The sequence below is a fragment of the Xenopus tropicalis genome, chromosome 4 (assembly GCF_000004195.4).
Source record: "Xenopus tropicalis strain Nigerian chromosome 4, UCB_Xtro_10.0, whole genome shotgun sequence".
In the NCBI taxonomy this organism is placed as follows: Eukaryota; Metazoa; Chordata; class Amphibia; order Anura; family Pipidae; genus Xenopus; species Xenopus tropicalis.
This window is the reverse complement of record NC_030680.2, coordinates 122,417,441-122,443,207: the sequence shown is the minus strand read 5'-3', so window position 1 is coordinate 122,443,207 and position 25,767 is coordinate 122,417,441. Positions and strand designations below refer to the sequence as shown.

At 40.5% G+C, this 25,767-nt stretch overlaps 1 protein-coding gene and 1 long non-coding RNA gene across 2 annotated transcripts in view; one reads left to right on the top strand and one right to left on the bottom strand.

Moving 5' to 3' along the window:
• The window catches only part of kcnj4 (potassium inwardly rectifying channel subfamily J member 4), a 34,712-nt gene extending 18,488 nt beyond the window's left edge, over window positions 1–16,224 (top strand). The window contains exons 2-3 of the mRNA XM_002934213.4: window positions 5,380–5,989; window positions 14,566–16,224. Coding sequence (XP_002934259.1) covers window positions 5,970–5,989; window positions 14,566–15,874 — 1,329 coding nt within the window. The 5' untranslated portion in view covers window positions 5,380–5,969 and the 3' untranslated portion in view covers window positions 15,875–16,224. The remainder of the gene's footprint in view (window positions 1–5,379; window positions 5,990–14,565) is intronic.
• The window catches only part of LOC105946981, an 81,087-nt gene that overhangs the window by 31,915 nt on the left and 23,405 nt on the right, over window positions 1–25,767 (bottom strand). Inside the window, exons 2-4 of the long non-coding RNA XR_001924499.2 lie at window positions 22,376–22,499; window positions 19,948–20,046; window positions 13,339–13,468 (exon numbers count right to left, since the gene is read on the bottom strand). This is a non-coding gene — a long non-coding RNA (uncharacterized LOC105946981). The remainder of the gene's footprint in view (window positions 1–13,338; window positions 13,469–19,947; window positions 20,047–22,375; window positions 22,500–25,767) is intronic.

The window sequence follows — 25,767 nt, the reverse complement described above, 5'->3', positions numbered from 1 at the left end:
GAAGAAACTTTCTCTCTACCCTGGGCTGGAGACAGGCTGGGGCAGCAGCTTAAACAGGAACAAAAGACTCTTTTCCATCTGATCAGATACAATGGTAGTAATTGTGAACAGGGTACCAGTAGGTAGCAATCAGAGTGGTAGAAGTAGGGTGAGAGCAGAAGAAGTAGGACGGATTACCTGGGAATGCAGCATATGTCACCAATATGTGACAAATACATGCTCCCAAGAAGTGCATGTAAATACAAACTCCCAGCCCAAAAATGTGCGTGTGTCTTTTTTGGAAAGACAAGAAGAAATTTAAGGCAGCGTTGGGTGGAGTAAAGGCAAAAACAAATCTATTTTGATAGGTTCACATCTGTCTATGTGACTTGGGATGTTGAACCAAAGTTGTACAAACTGTAGCTCCTTCCAGCCATCTAGCCCAGACTGGGCTGATTAATACATATTGAACTGGGGAATCCTAAAGTTTTCCTATTAGTACAATATTTTCCTGTGCAACAATATTTTTCCCTACACATTAAATATCTTGAATTGTTTATAATATATTTGGTAATGTAATTGCTATGAAAATAAATATTTTTTTATCCCTTTCTGAAGGCATAATATATTTTTTGCATGGAGACCCCTTTAATAAACAGAAGAAAGTAAATAAAAACAGAGCAAGAAGCCTTAAAGTTGTAGTAAAATTAGTCATCTCAATTGATACCAGTCCAATAAATAGTAAGTGTCTATTGCATCTTACAGCAGTCCCTCTGGCATTTGCCAGAATCCACAGATTGCCATTTCGGGCCTGGGTGATTACCATTATAGATTATAGGCAAGTGGTGAAAACTGCAATGATACTTTATAAAAAAAGCTCTAAATATTCTTCCTCTACTAAAGTGCTATCCTCAGTGATCAAATGACATGGGTATATCATGTGTACTCTACCCAATGGCTTATATGCAAAAATATACTTCCCTGCCATTATTGCAATGATTATGATTTTATCTTAATTAACTCCAAAAATAATTTGACCTTCCCTACATGATACTAATGGAAATTTAGGTAAGAGGTTCCCAAACTGTGTGGCTACCCCTACTCCTGGGTGTTCCCAACACAGTGGTTGGGGCAAAACCTATAGGCCACTTAGGATGAATATGGAGAAGGCCTGGGAACTATGGTTCGGTGGCTAATAAAGACATTTTCATATATCTGGAACTTTATTATTAGCTAAAAGGGGTGCTGACCATATGCTGGACCTCAAAGTGGGACTTGAACTAAAAAGATTAAAAAAATAAAATCTACCTTCTCTGCTAACCTTCATGCAGATATATCAAATGATATATAGACTGCACATTGACTGCAATCTACTAAATTCAGTAGTCACTTTTGGTTTAGAGTTGCCATCTGTTTGGTTTTGACCCAAAGTATTTAGTTTTTTTTTAGGGCTGCTCAGGTTACAACTGTCCATTTGGGTTTCAGCCTTGTTAAACCCAAACAATAATCTGGCCAATGACCATCTCTAATGTCAAAGCCATGCCCCACAAGGCACAAGTACACCCACAAATATAATGACCACTCCCCCACAAGTTACTGCTCTGCCCTCAGTGTCATCATCCCACCCTGTCGTCCAGTTTCTGGTGACGTCAAAGGTGGCAAACCTATTTTGGTTGTGGTAGTGGAGAGAGAGAGTAGCGCAAAACGCATAAGAAAGGCAGTTTCCCTCGTATAATGGAGGGGGGAGACACATCCTTAGCCCAACACCTAGAGAGAATTGCAATTCAACTACAACTACATAATAAAAATATCTAACAAGTGTGACATCAATATATAACTTTTTGTTTCATTTTGCAACATTTTTTCTTCTTGTGCTGGGGGCCCAGAGCCATTACTCTCTATGCTGTACCCTTCCACCAGTACTGCTAGAATTGCGATGTGTGTTAGATGTTGTATATTGTAGCTGAATGGTGTGTGAAGCAAGCAAAGTCCACCAAGCAGTGCCAAGGAAGTGAGCATAGCAAAGCCATTTGCAAGACAAAACTGAAGAATAATGAATTCTGTTGGAAACTGTGTCATATGTGTTATATAAAAATAATTACAGAAGAACCACTTTGCTCCAGAATACATCCCTTTTCCACGTATACATGTCACAGGCACGTCTTTGCAATGATTTGCGCTAGGCTAAGCAAAATAACTGTATGTACTAAATGAGCAACGTATTGATAAAAGGGATGGATGATTCTGACAGGAACTTTCATTACACAATATAGCAAAGGCATGTAACTTGATGAATGTTCTGAATATGTTAAGGTGATGTCTGAGTGAAAGTGCCAAGGAAGTCCCTAAAATGAATGTTGCTGGAGAGAGAACGTGAGGGTAGAATGAGAGGACAGAAACAATTATTATCCCCAGGCAGCTGGCTTACTGACAACTGTGTGCTTGTTCAAAGTGAAGGGGTTTCATCAGTGGGTTTCAGGGGCGAAGAAAAAATAATCGACTCTACTGTTGTCAAGCTGATGCTTAAACAAGTTGCCTTTTTAGCATAGGGTGACACTAGACCTAAAGGAAACGGGAAATATTTCATTCGGAATCCATCAATAAAGCCATGACAGTGAAAAAATACAGAAAATTCTAAATTAGATGAACAAGAGAAGGGGGCAGATGAAAGAGAGAGAGACAGAGAGAGAGTGGGGGTGGAATCAGTTGATGCAGAAAGTGATGAGGATGTGGCTGTAGGCCATGAAGATGTTGTTTATATAGGGGGACAACAAGGAGAAGGTTGATGAAACTGCAGCCAATGAAGAATTTACAGATATAAAATCCAAGCTAAGGTGTGTGACATTTAATCTAATTATTTTTACCATATAGGGTAATAAAAAAGCAAAACTGAGCCCCAAAGAAACACAAATAATGAGCAGTGCTCTTGCTAATTACTATTCTGTAAATGCTGCTTTGTGCATTCTCTCTTATTTCCCCCCAAAAAAGAAAAAAGATCAGTGAGTCAGCACTTGCTTTAGCATGAAAAGGCCATCAGTGTTCACTTCCAATAGCTTGATTTAAGTTACTAATACTATGTGCCAAAGTAGCAGCAGGGCTGGTGGTGTTTATTTAACCTGGTAGCTTATCAATCTTGTTGTGGGTATGCAAGGGCGGCTGCAAATACTAATTAGTGCGCTGGCAGTCTGTGTTGCGGCCAAGACGAGAACTATTAAAAACTGACGAATGTGAACCAATACTTTTGGATGGAATATATGGTCATATGTTTATATTTCTAATACTGTTTTTTTACCTTTAATTTTCTTTATCTTTCTCTCTGTGTACCCAATGGTTTTTTTATTTCCTCATTTTTTTACTTCTGTCTATTATTTACTTATTATACCACAGTGACAGTCACTTCTGAAACCTCTTCTCTGCGCTGTCTCTGCTTCTCTGCTGTACCTGCTATGCCATAGCCACAGTCCTTTCCCAGAGGCTATTATCCCACTGCTACTATAGGCACCATCTCTCCCTACTATACCTGCTATCCCATAGCCACAGTCCCTTCCCAGAGGCTATTATCCCCCCAATGCTACTATAGGCACCATCTCTCCCTACTATACCTGCTATCCCACAGCCACAGTCCCTTCCCAGAGGCTATTATCCCACTGCTACTATAGGCACCATCTCTCCCTACTATACCTGCTATCCCACAGCCCCAGTCCCTTCCCAGAGGCTATTATCCCCCCACTGCTACTATAGGCACCATCTCTCCTTACTATACCTGCTATCCCACAGCCCCAGTCCCTTCCCAGAGGCTATTATCCCCCCACTGCTACTATAGGCACCATCTCTCCCTACTATACCTGCTATCCCACAGCCCCAGTCCCTTCCCAGAGGCTATTATCCCACTGCTACTATAGGCACCATCTCTCCCTACTATACCTGCTATCCCACAGCCCCAGTCCCTTCCCAGAGGCTATTATCCCCCCACTGCTACTATAGGCACCATCTCTCCCTACTATACCTGCTACCCCACAGCCCCAGTCCCTTCCCAGAGGCTATTATCCCCCCACTGCTACTATAGGCACCATCTCTCCCTACTATACCTGCTATCCCACAGCCACAGTCCTTTCCCAGAGGCTATTATCCCACTGCTACTATAGGCACCATCTCTCCCTACTATACCTGCTATCCCACAGCCACAGTCCCTTCCCAGAGGCTATTATCCCACTGCTACTATAGGCACCATCTCTCCCTACTATACCTGCTATCCCACAGCCACAGTCCTTTCCCAGAGGCTATTATCCCACTGCTACTATAGGCACCATCTCTCCCTACTATACCTGCTATCCCACAGCCACAGTCCCTTCCCAGAGGCTATTATCCCACTGTTACTATAGGCACCATCTCCCCCTACTATACCTGCTATCCCACAGCCACAGTCCTTTCCCAGAGGCTATTATCCCACTGCTACTATAGGCACCATCTCTCCCTACTATACCTGCTATCCCACAGCCACAGTCCCTTCCCAGAGGCTATTATCCCCACTGCTACTATAGGCACCATCTCTCCCTACTATACCTGCTATCCCACAGCCACAGTCCCTTCCCAGAGGCTATTATCCCCCCACTGTTACTATAGGCACCATCTCTCCCTACTATACCTGCTATCCCACAGCCCCAGTCCCTTCCCAGAGGCTATTATCCCCCCACTGTTACTAAAGGCACCATCTCTCCCTACTATACCTGCTATCCCACAGCCACAGTCCCTTCCCAGAGGCTATTATCCCCCCACTGCTACTATAGGCACCATCTCTCCCTACTATACCTGCTATCCCACAGCCCCAGTCCCTTCCCAGAGGCTATTATCCCCCCACTGTTACTAAAGGCACCATCTCTCCCTACTATACCTGCTATCCCACAGCCACAGTCTCTTCTCAGATCCTTTTATTTAGAACTACTACAGAAACCATCACAAATCTGCCCAATCACAAATCAATGACAGGTATTTATCTAATACTGGATTGACTTCTGAACTGTAGAGAAAATAATAAGGCAAACTATTGTAGAGAAAATGTCCAGTTGGCATAAATGAAAAAGTAAGGGAAAGATTTCCATTTAAGTGTAAAATGTTTTACCAACCCGTTGTTCAGAGCATTCTATGGTATAGTAGCCCCAAGGTCTACATTTTGAATGTACTTGAAGTACAATCCCAGGACATGGCCACCCTTAATTCTTCTAGGCATTGAAATGCATCTCCATATGCAGTAATGTCTATCAAGAATTATTATGCAACTGAAAGCTGAAGAAACAGATAAAAATAACTCACATTTTCTAGCATTCACATTTCAGCAGATGGTTTCAGAGGCAATTGGCTTGCAGATTCTTTTATCTGTTGCTATTTTTCCTCCCCCTACAGTGAGAAGAGCGTGGATTGTTACCCTGAGGAGTGATAAGAGATTATAGTGCTAATGCTAAGTTAACGTGGAGAATTATTGAAGCTCTATACTGCTATTAGTGTCTTGCTGCCGACACAAAGACACAGGTATCTCAGTGTGGAAACTGCGTGAGAAGTAAAGATCCCACTGCCGGCACCGCTCAGATTGTATAGTATCCTCGAAAGATTTGTTTCTACAGGACTACAAAGAACTGCAACTGCATTCAATACCTAAAACCAAAGACTGCTACTAAATCAAGACCACAAAAGGGCACTTAAAAAAAGACAATATTAAATCTTTGCCCTATTTATTTTGTAGCACTGATTATTTTATTTTTCAGCAAGTTTCAGTAGCAGTATCTGAGTGCTGCAAAATTCTGAGGACCACACAACACGGCCTTTAGATTGAAGAGCACCATTTCAGGAAATGAGCGTGGACTTATGAGATACAGTTATGTCTCCAGTTGGGTCTCCGATTGCCGCCCTGGAGGGCCTTAGCTGAGGAGTGGCTTGTGCTACAGAGAAAATAGATTCTCTCCTTTAGCATCTAGCACATATTCCCAAGATTTGTCATGGATACTATCCGTAGCAGGTACGTTTTTTAAATACATTTCTAGCTCCTCTGTGTCCAAACCTATAAACAGTTATATCAGTAACTAATCAAGTCCATGCAAGGAGGCAACCATCTTTAATGTAATCCAAAAGTGTTACACTTGACTATTTTAAAGGAACAGTAACACCAAAAAATGAAAGAGCTTTAAAGTAAAAAAAATATAATGCACTGTTGCCCTGCACTGGTAAAACTGGTGTGTTTGCTACAGTAACACTACTATAATTTATATAATAAGCTGCTGTGTAGCCATAGGGGCAGCCATTCAAGCTGGAAAAAAGGAGAAAAGGCACAGGTTACATAGCAGATAACAGATAAGTTCTGTAGAATACAATAGTGTTTTATCTCTTATCTGCTATGTGCCTGTGCCTTTTCTCCTTTGAATGGCTGCCTCCATGGCTACATAGCAGCTTATTTATATAACTTATAGTAGACTTTCTGAAGTAAACACATAACTTTTACCAGTGCAGGGCAGCAGCACATTATATTTTAGTTACTTTTATACACTTTCATTTTTTGGTGTTACTGTTTCTTTAAATGCTTGCCTCTGTGTCTCACTTCTGTTGGCCCAACCAAAGCAGTAAATTTTTTATTTTTTAAACTGAACATATTTCCACACACCCCACCTCATAAATAAGTATAGTTAGGTAAACTGGTTTTTTAACAGAATTATTCACAGAAACAATCTTATACACATATAAGCCAGAACTAAAGGTCTAGACTATGCAAAAGTTGTGCATGTTTGGGGGATTGTGCCTGGGATTAGTCCAGGTTTCATTGGGGACCTTCCGGCCAGATAGATATGTTAACTTAATTATTAATTTTGCCAACTGGGGTGAACCATGATTGCATCATGAAAGGGGTCTGGCTAGATTTTTTGGATCAACACCCTTGTCTGTTTCAGGGGGACTTACGTGGTTAATTTGCCCTAGTAGGTTAATCTATGCTCATTATAACAGGGAGGGATGTGTATCCCTCCATAGTGCTTAGAACATTAACATTCCCTAGGAGGGCCAGAACTAGGGGTTGGCAGAGTAGGGAGGAGCCTAGAGTGCACTGTCTGAAGGGGTGCCATTTTGTTGGAATGTATGCACACCAAACTATAAAAGGACCTGCTCTCTACCATCAATGTTCCCTCTGGTTCCTACTAGTATATTCAGCCTCTGACTGTAAATTACAACTGGATTTACTGTGTATGTAAAAGCCACTATGATGCCCCTTCATCCTCCTCCTCTTTCTAACAGTAAGCTCTGTGGTTGCTTCCCAGCACATCCAATGAAGAAAGTGAGTGCTCTTGCTCTGCCTTGTACACATGCAAGTCTACACAGAGGAGATTTTAAAAAGTTTGGGGGAGATTTGCAAATTTAGAAAAAGGTAAAGAGACTGATACATTGAGTAAAAGAAGATGGTAAAGAGATTATCTGCAAATAATAGGTAAAGGAAAATGAGAATAACAGGAGGGGAAAAGATTAACACATGGTTGAAGTAGAGAGATGAAGCAGGGCATAGCACAGACATGGTGGAACTGGAGACAGGAGAGAATGGCAGATACTATGAGAAGAACAGGAGACAAGGCACATGGGGACAGTAGTGAAAAGAAAGATGATTTTACACCATTTTTTCTGATTCCCTGAAAAATGAAAATATAAGAAAATAACAAATGCAAAATGAGGCAGAGGAAGACAATGACAAACTGAGGAAAAAAGATGAGTTGGAGTAGAGAAAATATAGTTCTAGTAAAAAAAAAGGCAAAGGAAGATGTGCAGTTACCAGATAGAGGAGGTTGAATGGCAAATGTGGTTTCAAACATGCCTTTGGAGGAAGCACTGTACCTGATCTGCCTAAGGCACCTAATCTAATAGGCCCAGCCCTGTTACCTAGAGGTCACTCCCAAGACAGGTGCAGCCCCCACCATCCTACATCTAAAGCAGTAGGGCATTCAATTAAACAACTCTAAATAACTAATTCAAAAGATTTCTATACCGGTAATTGGTAAACTCCAGAAAATGCACACACTTGACAAGTAATTTTCTCTTTGGATCACATGCAACAAATTCTCTATTCATCGCAACTACTATAACCAATCAGTTTCCTGTAGGTGTAGCCATGCCCAAGAGGAGCAAACAATACAATGTTTAATATATTAATGTACTATGTGTTAGTATAATAATTTTTTTGTGATTTTACTTCACTTTTTCGTGAACAACTGCCTTCTTTTCACTGAAATCCTGGAGTGCCTGCCTTCTTTCTATGTTTGTGATTGATCACTGGCATCCAAATATAAATGACAATATATATTACAACATGTAAGAGACCTACTACCTATGGTTTACATATTAGGATATCCTCTGGAAATTAAATTATTCCACATGCAGCTTTCCCTGTGTCAGGTCTCAGTTATCAAATCAGGTGTAACTGAACATATTCACAACTGTTAGGGTGAGGAGGGAGAAGGCCTATTAATGCATGCAGAACAGCTGACAACATACAGAGGAGAAATGAAGGAGCAGGCCTAGCCCCGATGTAAATTCCTGGGCGGGAGCAGAACAGATCACAATGTGTGCATAACACATGTTCTGATAACGGAGACCTAACACAGTGAAAGCCACATGTGGGTTAATCTAATTGCCAGAGGATTTCCTAATATGTACACTGTAAATAGTAAGTCTGTTAGGCATAAATCAAAGTGTAAGAGATGGGATGGTGGGCAGATATACCTAATGTTCCTCAGTAGGAAGATATGTCAATAGAAAGGCAGTAAGGCTGCCTTTAGAAGCAGACTGGTGCAGTGATATTCTCCCCATGCTAAAGGTCTAAAGATTGTACATTTTGAGCTAAACAGAATCAATGTCATTCTCCAGCCTCATTCAAAATAAAAATATTATTTCAGCAACTGAACAGTCAACACTAAAGGGTAAGCTGTCCAAGGTGCTGACGTTACAGATGTTTATCTACTGACCAAATCCCCTCAAACCACAAAAAATTCAGGAATACCAGTACAGGAATGCTTTTTAGTTCCTATTATCTTGTTAATATACTGGACAAAACCCAAAGAAAATAAAAAATAGCTGTAAATTTGAGTACATTGGTGGATTGTTTAAGGCTTGGTAGTATTCAACAGGGCCTGATCATAGAAATCAAAGCGAAATCCCTAGTATGCATAGGGTCATAGAAAATCACCCTCTACCACCTCCCTAAAATTACTTTTAAAGTAAATGCAGGACACTGATGAAAATAGACAGGGGAGAGAATGAAGCAAGAACGGCATATGGGACAGAACAGAATTATAGTTACATGCAAAGACAGACACACAAGATACTGCACAAATTCACCAATCTGATCAGTTCCCATGGAAATGCTGAACATTCTGAAATGATTTAAAAATACTTGGAGAGTTAGATGCATGTTATCCATTTCATTTAAAAATGTGAATTCTTAACTGTAGTAATTTAAACTTTTTAGCTGAATTTCAATATTAACTCATGAATGCATGATCACTTGATATTATGGCTTTATATTACCCAAAGACTTTTAAAACTCCTTAAATACACCCCAGGTGTGTAGATACAGGCCAGACAATATGAAGGAGGTACTATATCACTTTTTATCTATTACTTTGCTGGGGGGTGCGCTTATAAAACCCACATTTTGAAGGGCGGGGGGGGGGGCGCAATGACCCCAAAAGTGCTAGGCCACCCACACTGGGAGGGAGTTCCTGGTGCAGGAGGCAATGTTGTGGCACTTTTCTTGCCAGTATGAGAAGGGCACATTATGCACCCGTACTACTAAATACCACCACCCCCACCGGGTAGGAATGCAGTATTAGCCTGCAGCTTCAGTGGAGGAAACAATTTTTGCGTGATGTGTCCTTTTACATATTCAGCTCTTTAGGAAATGTCTAAGCCTATTTTCTATTTCTGATATCACTGGAGGGGTCTGGTAGAGTGTGGGTATTTAAGACTAATAAGACTATAAGAATATGTTGGACCAGGCCTGGAGTGGGTAGTGAGCTCTGGGTTTGGGGCAGATGCAGGCCTTTCAAAAGCAAATATGTTTACAAATGCATTTCAAATGTTCACTAATGTATATTGGAAAGTTGCTTAGAATTAGTTTATTCTAATCTCAAGCTATGCCCTTGTGTTTATGTTACAATTATATATAATTATACAATGTTTTTACCTTTCTTTATAGGTAAATGAAATGCTTCCCCCAACCACAGGCCCCCCACACTGGCCCTCTTCCTGCTGCCTCCCAGCACCACTTGGTACTTGACCTAATGCAGGTCCTTCCCCATTAAAGATTCATCTATCTGAGTCTCATAAGGGTATAAGAGACCTAACTATTATTTGAATGCCAACTGCTAAGGCAGAAGCTTGCATACTATACTTGCATATATTATTCCATGCACATTTAAAGGAAAACTAACTTTGTTTTCCTACAGAGTCCTAATATGTCAATGTCATATCAATGCTGTAATTGGCACAAAGAAGCAAAGCAGACCAGGGTGTAAGTGTGCTGTGGCATTAATTGCTGAAAGGCACAATTTTGCATTTATAATGCCTAGTAATAGTGAAAGAATCCTGATATAGGGAAGCCAACCAGTTTTATATTTTGACCAGCCATCTAGCTTTGTGTACATAGCCTGTATCTGCTGCCTTTCAAATGCCTTTTTATAACGACCCAAACACAACTTAAGCTTTTAGAAAAGCAAATGTAATTTCAAGCAACATTGGAATATACATCAATTAAACATTTTGCAGCTTTTTCATGATTTTTAATGTAATACCTGTAATATGGTTTGGAACAGTTCCCTAAGCCCCGCCCCCTGTTCTCCTGCTGATCTGGCTGGCTACTTTGAGACTCAAAAAAAATGTAACAGTAGTCAACTGTCCTCAGCCTGCATCCACCAAATCCCACAATTCCCTGCATGCATGATGTCAGTAAGGAAAGACACATCACAGTGCAATGCATTGTGGGTTATATAGTTCCGGCATGCTGTCTGTAAGCTGTGGAGAAGTTGTTACGATTTGTAACATCAATGTTTTAGTCCCTCCTCTCCTGCCAATATTTCAAATGATTCATAGAGAATAACTGTTTTGCAGCTGGATTTAGGCATATAACATTTATTTATTAATACTTTTTGAAGGAACAGATTACGGGGATAGGTATATTAGAGGTTTCTGTGTTGTGTGGGTCTCTTTAAAGGAAACCTATACCCCCAAACAATGTAGGTCCAGATAAAAATATATTTTACTTTTTCAGTAGTATTTGCTATTGGGTAGCCCTAGAAAATCACATTTTAAGAATTAAGGGCACACAAACAAGCCAAGGGCACACAAACATGCTAGGCCACATCAGCCAATGAATGGACAGAGTTCTGTCTGTTGCTCCCACACTACTTCCTGTTACAGTTAGAGCTGCATTATTTCCTGTCAGCTGATCTCTGAGGGAGCACACAGCCTAGCACACAATGGCGGCTCAAGGTAAAGGATGTAAAAGGGCAATATTTATGGATATATATTTTCCAGTTCGTGAGATTCTCTAATGGGTCACTTAACATAATATAAACTATCTGTAGGTTTAATATTCATTCTGGGGGTATAGTTTTCCTTCAACAAATTTTGGTCCAGGAGCTGGAGTTCCACTTTAAAAAATATATCTGTAGCTTTATTTGAAAAAATATATTTAATAAGAGAATGTCCTATTACCTTCATAAATGTAAACCTTGCCAATGTCATTCTGCATATTGTTACTATAATGTATGACCACTAACATATCTATTATATGGGTAGGGTATTGAATATGAAACTTGACAAGCTCGTTTACAAAAAATAGGAAAACTTGCAAAGTGAAAAAAAGGTACAAAGTTGCTGATGCAAGATGCTAGGGAGCCTTGGACAAGCAGATGTTGGCTACACGCATCACTTGCGCCTGTGTAACCTGTCATCTGCAGCTTGTTCTGGATATTTAATGCATTGCAACGTATAGAGTGCATTTGCCCTGAATGCTACTGCTGTTTATTGGTACAGGCTAAAAAAATTTAGATTTTGTTGATTTTACATTTAACGCTCCAGCCCTTGGTTAATCTCCTTTGTTACAGACTTCTCCAACTGAGCAGGAGTCTAGAAATGAAAAATGGTGGCTACAGTTAACAATGTGGTTGGAATGGGAGTAAACTTAATATCTAGCAGAGTTCCTCAATATGTTCTAAATCAAACAGCTGACTGCATCTGTTAACTCTTTCGCAGCCACTCTTTCCCCATCATTTTATGATGATGTCATAAAGGTGACATCATTCTGCTATTTCCACTGCACAGATAGAAGGGTGAGTCAGGGTTGCGTGGGCCTTGAGGTGGGGGATGTGAAAGAAGGTGCAGTGGGTCCCCTGTTGTGTCCCTGAGACTGATGCCGAAATTACAGGACTGAGCTCCTGTTAGACACCCCCAGGGCAGTAAGTTGCCGTGGTAACAGAGTTGTGCTGAGTGTGTAACAGTCACAGATGGTTCTTGGTATGAAACCTCAGAGAGCGAAAATAGGATGCTGTGTTACATAAGATGAGAGAAGTGTAGAGAAGCTGTTAGGGTCCCCCAGCACTGATTTCTTTGCATGTTCTGAATACCCCACTCCACCCAGATGTTAGGTGAAATATGATAAGAGTGTTAATAACATCTCAAAAAGGGGACATTTTAGAGAAAATGCTATGGAATTTATAGGGTTCCAGGGTGATTATGGAAAGAACTGATAGCAAAACAGTCTTGCGGGGAGCCACTTTTACTATAAATAGGGCTACATAAACTGTAACATTCCTGCTATGAAACTACCTTATTGGAAAACAAAACGTGACAGAATATTATCTGGCGCACACAAGTCAGAATCTCATTGTTCCATTCATTTTCAATAAGCTGGAAAAATAAATAAATGAATAAAAAATGTTAGAGAATATCCCCATTGACTTCTATACAAGCTTGTCAGTTTTATTTGCCGAGTTCTCTTCTGGCAACTTTTTGCAGTTACTTCTTTAATAAATCCCGATCATTGGAGGTTTCAGAAAATGAAATGTCAGCTTTTCTTCTCTGTGTTTTTCTTGAATCGAAAAAAAACCAAACTTTTTTTTTGCTAAATTAGCCCCCTAGTGTTCCCAGCTACCTGCAAAGCAGCCTACATGCAATAGACTCACATGTAGATATATACATATATTATAAAAAGTACTCCTTATAGAGCATGAAGTATACTGTATTGCATTATAATTAGAAACTGACATAAACACTGCAGGCAGAACTCATTCATAACCCAGAGTATGGCGTATAGTATATCTGTCCCACTGCACTCACCAGTTGCACGTCAACCCAATCTCAGAAGAAAATCCTCCTGCACTTTGTTTGGTCCTGCTTGTATGGTGGCATCTATGTTTACGCAGCCAGAATAAGATTATGGATAGACAAGGCAATGTAAAATACAGATCTGGAAGAAAAACATGGCAGGTACTTTGAAAATGCAGATTGTATGTGGATTGTATCTCCACCTTAATTGTGAGAATATACTAAATTGTGCCCACTGCAACTTTTCCACCAATATGTATGTATATTATCATCTGTTTTGGTAAACTGGTGTTATGCAGCAGATCATTTTTCCTGCATTTGTGTTCAAATGGTTCCACTTCTGGTATATGGCATAAATAACAGCATTAGCATCTAATTCACTTGGAGCAAATCGATTGCAACTGTTGACCACGGCGGTATTTAGGTGTTTCCCTAGGCACTATCTCCCCCCCCTCACTGACTGGTGCATGCACAGGACAGATCATGCAGCCGTTTTTAGCTGCAGCAGGCTGTGTGTGTAGAATGTTTTTTTTTAAAGTGTAGTTCATATATATATATATATATATATATATATAATTTATATTATACATGTATGCATTGTACTTATATTTATATATAGCTGTCTATATATTTAGATCTCTAGACATATATAGAAATACAACCCTACTATTGATGCAACCCAATAAGGGAACTCTGTAGTTACTAGCGAGTCCAGGATGACAGTAATTCTAGGTTTCCCATGTGTCAATGAAGGCACTTGCATGTAATTCATCAGTGCAGACTGAAGGAGTTTAAATTGCAAATGAACATGTTTAAAAACAAGTACCTTTCTGAATAAGGTAAATGGGTTTTCAATTAGGTGACTGTTTTAGAGCTCATAAACATCATGTCTCAAACGTCTATTAGTTCAGAGAGATTTGAGGAACCAACCTCCACTTTTAGGTTTATTTTTTTTCCTCCCATCTTTCCTTACCCTTTGGTATTGGCTGTGTAGCTCTTCTTCCTTTTATACATAGAAGGATGCAGTTTTAAAACAGAAGATGCTTTATAGTGGAGGATGCCACAGTATACATATTAGATTTACTGTTTTAGTAAGTGTGCCAAGGTGTGAAACCCAACAGTGTTTTACTATTTATAGCATGTCTTACTGGTATTTAGGATCAAATTGTGATATGATAAATCATATGTGCCAAGCCAAAGGTTTGCAACTATCTAATTACTTTTCTTTCTCTCTTGAAGTAGGTACAGCATTGTGTCCACTGATGAAGAAGGCCTTCGCATGCCATCTTTGGGGGCCAATGGTAACTGGACCTCTTCTCTCCACCATCCCCATTCACGGCGAAAACGGCGCAACCGATTTGTAAAAAAGAATGGTCAGTGTAATGTCTACTTTGCTAACCTTAGCAACAAGTCCCAGCGTTACATGGCAGATATCTTCACCACATGTGTAGATACCCGTTGGCGTTACATGCTGCTCATCTTTTCTGCCACCTTCTTGGCCTCCTGGCTATTTTTTGCCTTTCTTTTCTGGTGCATTGCTTTTCTGCATGGGGATCTGGGCACTAGCAGTGGAGTGATAGCCGGGGGTAGGCAAGGACCACCAAAACCATGTCTGATGCATGTCAACAGTTTTGTGGAGGCATTTCTCTTTTCTGTAGAAACACAGACTACTATAGGCTATGGATTTCGCTGTGTAACAGATGAATGCCCATTAGCCATTCTTGCTGTGGTGGCTCAGTCAATACTTGGCTGCCTGATTGACTCTTTCATGATTGGAACAATTATGGCTAAAATGGCTCGACCCAAAAAAAGGGCACAAACATTGCTATTCAGTCACCATGCTGTCATTGCACTAAGAGACGGTAAGCTGTGCTTAATGTGGAGGGTAGGTAACCTTCGTAAAAGCCACATTGTGGAAGCTCATGTGCGGGCACAACTGATTCGACCCTATGTTACCCAAGAAGGTGAATATCTTCCCGTGGATCAACGAGACCTAAATGTAGGATATGACAGTGGCTTAGACCGCATCTTTTTAGTCTCTCCTATTATTATTGTTCATGAGATTGATGAGGAAAGCCCACTCTATACAATGGGTAAAGAGCAGCTAGAGGGAGAAGACTTTGAGATTGTTGTCATTTTGGAAGGTATGGTGGAAGCCACAGCTATGACCACTCAAGCCCGCAGCTCCTATCTAGCTAGTGAGATACGCTGGGGACATCGATTTGAGCCTGTAGTATTTGAGGAGAAAAATCACTACAAAGTGGATTATTCCCATTTCCATAAGACATACCAAGTTCCAGGTACTCCTGTTTGCAGTGCCCGTGAACTACATGAAAGTCGCATTACTGTATTACCCTCTCCGAGCGCCTTCTGCTATGAGAATGAACTAGCACTTTTGAGCCAAGAAGAAGATGAAGATGAGGAAGCAGCTGGTGGCATGCCAGATGAAGGAGTTTTACATGTCATGGGAAGTCACATGGAGCTAGACCGTCTCCAAGCATCAATGGCATTAGATAATATTTCCTATAGGAGGGAGTCAGCCATATGATGCCAGAGATCATTTATGAAAGCTTCCTTACCAGTGTTGGCATGGCTTTCTTATGTCTATGCCATGCAGAGTGTTTTAATAAATTTGTCTGTCTGCAGACTACAACCCTATGAAGCCCTACAAATGTCTGTTCTGAACATATTCCACAAAGTTTGTTCGGTCTTTACAAACAGAAGGTAAATGTGCTGTTTGCAAAAGCCGAGACAATAATGTTCCTGGTGGTCAAATAGTAAGACAACGTGAGAAAGGTCACATATTGAGGACCTGCGGGCTGTTAAACATTGTATTGAAATATTTTGTACAAGTATGAACTATAAATAAATCTTGACTATGTGCTCTTCCAAATTCCACATTTTATACCATTCAGTTTCTTACTAAACATAATTCTGTGCTTAGCTTAGCAGACAAAACTCACATTGTTCTGCCTTTACAAAAACATCTGAAGAAACAGCAACCTGAAGAAAAAATAATTGTAACAAACATGAAGCTATTTATTTGCTGTTAAACCACATCTCCCATCATCCTGTGCATAAGAGGCAGGAAGTAATTGACCATCCAAAGTCTCAGGCCAACGTAATTGTTTCTTTAAAAATAATTTTCTCTTTGCCTGACACTAGAAAAAGGTATAATCATACTTTCTTCCCATATTATTGATGAATAAATAGAATGTACAAAAAATAAATATTTTATAGCTAATTATGGGGAGAATGACAGTTCATCTATGTCAGTAATTAGCAGTATGTCTGTGGTACACCAGGTTTCTTACCTGCATGTAAAATCCATATGGTTTGCTTGAGCAAAAACACCCACTGGAGTAGATGCTGGGAGGGGTCCCATCTTCAGACCCAAGCCATAGCATTTGTTTGCCCTTAGGGTAAATGATATCCATTCTCTGGAAAGAGGAATATTGTGCAGTGGTGCTATATAAAGACCCTTTAATAAGCTTTCCAAATCCTAGCCTTCCCAACAAATGAATCTTCTCCAAGTACAGATATGTCTTATTTACATGAAAATTATTGAAGGATTAGGGGGCTGATGAGGATTAGAAAGGATTTTTTAAGGGTTATGTAGCAGCAATATTTTGCTGGCCTTAGAAGTGTCCAATGCGAGATTCACACAGGTAGCTTAAGTGTAGCCTTGTCTCTTGTTATGAGTTATCTACTTTAGAAGAGTGCGTGCAGTGCTTGGTTGGGTACAGGAATTTCCTACTACCTGAGCTAATGTGGCATTAGCAATGGACTTCAGTGTTTATTGGGCAAGTAGTGAGTGGCTCAAATCATACTCAGCCAGTTGCAGCCCAACAGGGCATTTGAAGACATTCTTGCAGCTAATAGCTACAAAAAGATTCACTGTCAGATCCTGCCCAAATTTAGTTAAAACTACAAACATCTAATTAATTGCTATAGGTTGCCACATAGGAGCATAGGTTATTCTAACCTATTCTGGGAAGGGTATGTACTCTCACTGTGTTAAGGTGGCCACAGATGGGCCAATTTCAGCTGCCAATATCGGCCCTTTAGACTGATTCGGCAGCTTATCTGCCTGTGTATGGGCACCATCAAGGGGCCTCCCCGACCACCAGATCTCAATCAGGCAGATTTGATTTTTCCGGTGGATCATGGACCACATCGGGAGAAGATCCGCTTGCTTGGCAACCTTGCCAAACAAGCAGATCTTATAGTGTATGGCCACCTTTAGACAGCTGACATATCTGTTCAACACTGCAGCAATTATCAAAAGACAATAGACGTCTCACAAGGTCTGGATAGTCTATAAAAGTAGCTTTAAGATCAGAAAAAGTATCTGTACTGGTTACTGAAACACTGGAGTATTACACTGGAGTATCATTGGAGAGTCAGGCATGAGGTCAATAAACAATTGTGTAGCTTTCTATATGGAGATAAAACTGGATATTCATACTTAATTATTAGCACATCTGCAATTATTTTGATTATATAATATGGGTGTGTGCTTCACAGTATGCTATTTTACTGAATCTAAATGTAACTTCTGTGTACAGAAGCAGAAAAAGAATGTTCTTTGTTTTGTCCCTGTGCCATACTTTTCCAGAATGTTAACAACTTGATATATTGCATCTCTTTTTAAGCTTTTTGCTGCCTTACGGTTTATGCTTTATGTTGCCTTAATGTTATGCTACAAACAAAAGATGGAATAGCTGCATAGTATATGACTGCAGAATGCTCCTTTGCTTCCAATCATATTCCCTGCTTTATAAGATTTAATATTGTTATTGCACCTAGTAATGGTCCAATTTTTGTAATTTAATGCTTTTTGCACACAGAATTGCTTGGGTCCCTAATTTCCATTCCAACAGCCCCTGAAATTTACTTTTCTTGCCACTGAAACTGTCCCAGATTTTAAAACTGACCAGTTGTATAGAAGAGTTTGAATGATCCTATGAGCAGAAATCAGTTTGTGTTCTCGCTCTGTTATCTTTAGCTACTAAATGGATGCCTTAGGGGAAGTTTGCCTTAAAATTATGTTTATTGTAGACAACAGTATTCTAAGACAATTACGTTTGGTCTTTCATTTTTTATGGCTTCTGAATTATTTTTAGAAGGCCTAAACAGGGATATAAGAAATAAAAACAAAATTAAACATGAAGACTCACAGTTAATCATATGTTTGGATCCCAGGGACAGTGGCAACTGAACAGTTTTTTCATTTGCAGGCCAAAAATAGGCAGAATAAGAAGGCTAATTCGAAATCCATTAAAAAAAACATAAGACCATTAGAGATGTTGTTCATAACATAGCTCAGTGCTGTCCAACTTCTGTGGTACCGAGGGCCGGAATTTTTCCGACCTACGTGGTGGAGGGCCGATAATGGAAGCCAGTTTTGACTACTCCCCTTTTTGAAACCGCACCCACTTGAACACACCCATGTTATCACATGACCATACCCATATTAATGGTTGTAGTACAGCAAAAACCTGCCATACTCTGCCTGCCCTACCCTGCCTGTGTGTGCCATACTCTGCCTTCCCTACCCTGGCTGTGTGTGCCATACTCTGCCTTCCCTACCCTGCCTGTGTGCCATACTTGGCTGGTTTGTGCCATACTTGGCCTGTGTGTGCCATACTCTGCCTGCCCTACCCTGCCTGTGTGTGCCATACTCTGCCTTCCCTACCCTGCCTGCATGTGCCATACTTTCACTGTGTTTGCCATTCTTGGCTGGTTTGTGCCATACTTGGCCTGTGTGTGCCATACTCTGCCTTCCCTACCCTGCCTGTGTGTGCCATACTCTGCCTTCCCTACCCTGCCTGTGTGTGCCATACTCTGCTTGCCCTATGATGCCTGTGTGTGCCATACTCTGCTTGCCCTATGATGCCTGTGTGTATGGCACACACATGCAGCCTACAGTGACACAATGCTGGCACTGCTCCTACAGTCTGCACAATAACTATATATTAAAAAACTTTTTAATTGCAGTACCACCTCAGTATATGTTCTTTTTGTAGTGTGCGGGGATTATTTGTGGGTCTCTACTGCTCCTGAGGTGTGAACAGGGGAACAATGGGGGTGATTACAGCCTGAGCCTGAGGTGTGAACACTGCAGGGGGGGAACAATGCAGAGATTAAAAGGTGTGAACAACACAGGGGATTACATATTTAAACAATACAGCCTGATTACAGCCTAAATCTGAGGTGAGAACCATGCAGGGGGCCCAGTTAATCACAGTACTGATACCATTTAAAGGTTACACAAGAGTAAGCCATCAAAGCAGCCAGACAGGTGGGGGCCACACAGAGGGGGGTCGCGGGCCGCATGCGGCCCGCGGGCCGCCAGTTGGACAGCACTGACATAGCTGATCTTTCACTTTAAAACCAAACTGTATTATATTGTAAAACGATGACCATTAAGCATTTCATATATATATTAGTTGTGACAGACAGAGATAAAGTCTATGACTACTATGTACTCAGGTTGAGAACAGTGTCTTCTGTCAGAAGCTTTAGATTTTCTAAGTCAATTGATTCTAGCTCACTGTAGGCAAAATATATAAAATGTGAATAAGAAACATAAGAAAGAGAACTTATATAAATTCATACCTATAAGCGGTGCCAGGGAAAGTTCAGAAGTGACAGATGACAACTGGCTATGCAGAGATACACATCTCCATGTACCACTGACACACGATGAGACTTATCCTGGTGGAATCAAGCAACAGGGTGATATCACACATTTGTAAAATCCCCCACAGCAGCAATTATGTGTAATGGAGAAGCAAAGAAACTTCATTGTACTCCACAGATTCATTTATCTTCTAACTGTAGATAGTGTTTATTAGACAAGATTGTGTCAGTGAAAGGGGCTGTAAAGATGTGGTCAGAAGGGGCTGAAACTGGGGTACAGCATGTACTGTACGGCACTAGGGTATCATTAACAATTCGGATCCTGTCTGCAGCCCTGCATGCTGTTACCCATGCACAGCCTCCAGATGCTGGGGGTTGTAGTTAACTAATAGCATGGGAGGTGAATAGGTTTGTCAGTGTTCGACTGGAATAACACCATATGTTCCTCAGGGACAGAATATAATTTCTCAAATAAACAAATGGCACTGAAGTGAGATGAGGTGATAAAAGCAGATTATAACCAATTATTAAGTGAGCCATTTTTCCATGAAGCGTGCTGATGTGCTGCCCACGTGACTCTGCACAGAACAGTGCATGGAATGTGTGCGCCACTAAACTTCTAATCTATATAAGATCATCATCAGAAAAACTCGCCCTTTATATAGCTCCGTTTGTCGCGTGCCCCACTGAACACACACTTGGCAGCCACAGGAAATCACTACCCAATCAAATGTTTCTATTTCTAAATGAAATACTGCTTTATAGTAACACCTCAGGTTATGTGTATATTAAAGGCTTTATTTAATTAGAACACTCTGAGGTTGTTTTGCTTTTTTAAAGAACATCTTGGTCTCATTTATTAGCAGAGGTGTGAATCTGCCCTGATAGAACTACCCACAGCAGTGATCAGGCGTTTGCTGCAATTACTCATACACCTCAATATTCCTTATGTAAAAAAATCAGGACAGGTCTAGTCAAGCCCCTGATCCGCCCTGAATTCTCTGCAATCCCACCCAGCCATAACCCACTCTATTCCTTGCTATGGGTTACTGCACAAGTGCAAGCAAGCCTCATATCAGGGCCCTGATAACAACTGCTAAATGTTTCTCCAAAGGAAGATTTGAAATAGAGAGTAAAGGTGGCCACACACTTGGCGATCTGACGATCTTTCGTGCGACCATCGGTTGCACGAAAGATCGTCAGATCCGCCACTAACCTTCAGGGCTGAAACAGACAGATAAGGAGGTAGAAACAATAGGATTTCTACCTCCTTCTGCCGATTCAGCGCTGAAGGCAGATTTTGGTCAGGCGCCTTCTATGGCAAAATCTTTTAACTGGCCCGATCGGCGAGTCAACCGATATCAGCAGCTTCTTGCGATATCGGTCGACTCACCGACTTGCCATACACGTACCGAATATCGTACGAAACGAGGTTTCGTACAATATTATAAGTGCGTGTATGGCCAGCTTAACCCAGAGGTCAGCCTATTGAATGACTTGGAAAGTTGGCACCATAGTCATTAACAGATATCTACTATTGCACATACATATTCCTAGAATGCTCTGGTAGGGGGGTCTGTAAAGTACCCCTACTGCTGTGAGTGTTCCATGTCTATCAGTGACTGAACACTAAAAGTGGCAGAGGGTCGAATCTGAATTTTTTCCAATAGCTTTCATCATATTTCAGTAAGTTATACAATGAAAGCAAATATCTGGTTATTGTACCTTAGCACTCATGTAAGTAAATACCGTATACTCGAGTATAAGCCGTTCCGAATATAAGCAGAGGTACCTAATTCTACCTAAGAAAACTGGAAAAATGTATTGACTCGAGTATAAGCCTATAGGGTGGGAAATGCAGCGGCTATTGCTAAGTTTCAATAATCAAAATAAATACCAATACAATTACATTAAATGAGGCATCAGTGGGGTATATGTTTTTAAATATTTATTTAAGTGGAGAAGAGGGTCAACGAAAACAATATGGTATCAACAATGATACCTTAAGAGTACTACCCCTTTAGCTCAATCAGCAACCCAGCTAAAACACAAAGAGTTAAAATCATTCAAAACTATATATAGATTATATAGAATATAAAGTGCAATGTATAGTGCAGAATGGGACAGGTGAGGACAGTAGAAGAAGATGAATTTGGGAGCAGGCCAGGGCACTGGAGGGTCTGGTTTCGGGTGGCCTAATTTGCACACAAAAGACAGAGGGTGCTAGTCTGGAGGGACCCCTTGGCACCCGACTCGAGTATAAGCCGAGGGTGACTTTTTTAGCACAATTTGGGTGCTGAAAAACTAGGCTTATACTCTAGTATATACAGTAAGCCCCAATCCAAAATATAGATGTATGCTCCATATATTGCTTATTTCTGCATATAAGGCTAAGCAAACATACCTGACTGCGAGCTGAGAGCTAGTATAATAATGATGCCACTTTAAAAAGTTTACTGGGTTTTCATGAAGGTACAAGCCAAAGATTTCATTTCTGGAGGGTTCTGCAAACCTTTAATTGGAAAATTCTGTAATATACAACAAAGGGAAACTGTCAGAATGCACTGGATAAAAAATAAAAATAAAATTGTAATGTTCATTAGAAACTAACTGTTTTTAAAAGCAGAGAGGAAGGGAAATACTCCCAATAGTGTGATGTTGTGTGGAAGCATGAGATTCAAATATTCTCATACTAAACTCTATTCTCTAACGCAGTGCATATAATTGGCTGGGTTTCTAATTTGTTTCATTTACTCTTTAACTGCTTTGGAACATGACAGTATTATGGTAGAGGCTCCTCTGTGAGGCTGGCCCCTTGGGAGAAATGATTGGGGTGGGGGCACCATATAAAGGCCACTGATGGGGTGATTTGAGAAAAAAGCCTATAGATAACTGTGATAGGGATGTAGTTTGTGATAGGATGTAGTTTGGGACAAAAGTAATGCTGTATTTGTGGAAAGAGGTGGAAAAACTCTAAGGGTTACGTTGTTCTCTCTCTTTAATTGCTTAAAAAAATAGAAAGCAATTGAAAAAAGTCTCTATTTCTGGTGTAGTATCAGAACTGAAAAAGAAGTTAGGAAGGTGAACAACATGTATTTCCTGCCATTGATTTTCCTGTAACTATGGTTGGTGGCAAGGTTTTCCCTCATTTGTATCCTTGGGTAAACAGCTGCAGCGAGTTGCACCTCTGATTCAAAGCAATGCTGGGCATCCAATAAAGATCAACAGTATGTACTTGGACATAAGGTGGCTGTACCCTGGAATCTAACCAGCTGGCACACACATTCTCAGTTCCTACATAAAATACAATACAAATACAGTAAAACCCCCAATTTACATTTTTCAGGGGGCCATTATACATTGTTGGGACCACAAAGATACGGTGTAAAATGAGGGGAAATTTAAAATCAGGTATGTAAAACTGAGGTTTCACTGTATAATATTAGAGAGTCTGAGGTGAGATGGTGTAAGAAAGTAGAAGATACCATCAGTAAGTATGGAGGGTGATATCTGACAAGTATATCACTGAAGAAGCTGCTTGGATAAGTGGTAAAACCCTTTCAAGATCAATTAGCAGTCCTCTTGCTGTAGACTTAATGAATAAAGACCTTCGAGAATCAGCCCCCTGTGGCTGTAGACTTTTTCTACAGCCTTTGTAAAAACTCAAGCCGAAACTCCAGACAGCCTTTCCATGTGCCTGCACCCGGAACCACTGCTTCAGTCCTGGCACCAAGATGCACTTTGTATCACAGGCCAAGTATAAGCTCCATTTGGCTCAAGCCATGAGCAAAACAAAAGAGCAAGGAAACTTTATATTTATTACCCAATAAAAATGATTTTGAAAACAGTGTGTAATGATTAGTTAAAAACATGATTTATAATATTCATCACACAGATGTACCCGTCCCCTATTTCCACCCAACAGCATGGGGAGCCCATTTTGGTTCTCAATGCATAGGTTAAGAAGGAAGAGGAATATTATAAATCATAAGCTTTGTTTTATTTTTCTTTTCCATTGACAAAAAAATGATGTCATGTTTTCAGAAAACATAGCAATATATCAAAAAATCGTATGTTTTTGCCTTGTATCTTGAGTAAATAATTCACGAGGCTGTTGAGTTTGCTCAAAGGAGCACTGACTCAAGTAAAACTGAATGACAATCACATGACTGGGAAGCAGTAAATATGTCCGGGGTACAGCAGCACATTACAGGTAGAAAAGTGGCTACATTTTCCGCAATTCAACATTTTCCAATACTACTCTTGACCAATTAATATCAATTATAGCAACACATACAGTAATTGGGCCATCTTCCATAAGAATAAATCTTAACACAAATGATACTTTATTTAGAGGCCACAAATAAGAAAAGCATTTCCCCAGGAATATCAATATCAGATAATTTGACATTAGTATTTATGTGCAGCCATATAGCCAAGTCCGCAACAAACTTTTTTCAATTGAAAAGTGTCCTGCTACCCATGGGCAGCAGGGGAATGCCAGTCTCCAGTGCAGCACTTCCTTGGGAAGTTACACGGTCACACTAGCCTAATGCCATAATGCCGGATTGTACTTTTGAGTACAAGAGAGATTTTTGTGGTCTCTCTCCAAAAATACACTCCATAGACTGAGCTACAATGACCAAACCTCAGACCCCAGCAACATATAGGTGTGTTCATATACTTCTCTCCTCAGCTTTAAATGCATTTTTAATTTTTTCAAGGGGATAACAGTACAAAAGGTTTAACTGAAAATAATCTCTGAAAAGGACAAGGATAATAAAAAAGTGAATTCTCTAATCTAGCTAGCTATTAAGGGCCATTTACAAAGACCCCAGCGGCACAAGTGCTAGAGCACTATAGGCTGCAAAATCTTGCTCTGCCCTATGTCTTGTGCTGGCAAGTTTAGTGCCAGCTGGCCAAGGCAGCTCTTTCCTTTTGCCACTTGTCATAGGAATAATGGTCATGTCATGGGGCAGAAAGGGGTGCCCATGACCCCTCATAAAACATCTTTAGGGGTGGATTTGTTAAAATGTGAGTTTAGAGCTTAATGCATAAAAACTTTTTTCCCTCTAGCACCAAGCAGGGCTGCTTATCAGTCCTGTAGTGTCCTCTGGTGGATAACCATTACACTGCAAATTCATAACCCAAAAGGTATCATTTTACAAATGCAATGAGCAGGTATAAGGCAGATCTCAGTTTCCTGCCAATCACACAGAGAACTGCAGAAGGTGGTGGTTACAAAACAACTGGTCAGATATTGGTGGCTCACATTAATGCAATTAGAATGACAGCTTACAAAACTACTCAGAGCGCAAGAAGATTACCTTTATATAGTGATGTGTGGGTTGACAAAAAGCCGACACGCATCTATCCGCTACCCACTGCTCCACCAACCGCACCCCCCTAACCCGGCCTCCAAATTTAGAGACCCACGCCCGCCCCGCTATGGCCAAGCAGGTGCAAGTCTATAAAAGGCGCTCACCAAAGGCAGATGTCAGCACAGTAAGGTCGCCTTTCTGCGACCCAACAATGGCGTGCAGAAGTAAATACAATAATGGGTGACTGTGAGATGGAGACCAAAGATTTAAAGTAACATTTACCAGCCAGCTCATGAATCCAATCTCCATATTTCCTAAACATCTTACGTCATCAAAGCAGCTTATAGTAGTCAAACAAGAAGTCCCTATCTAGTTCCAGTCTTGTGCCACCAGAACATTGGCCTAGTTAGTGTGAAGGGATAGTTCACCTTTACGGTAACTATTAGTATGTTATAGAACGGCCAGTTCTTTGAAA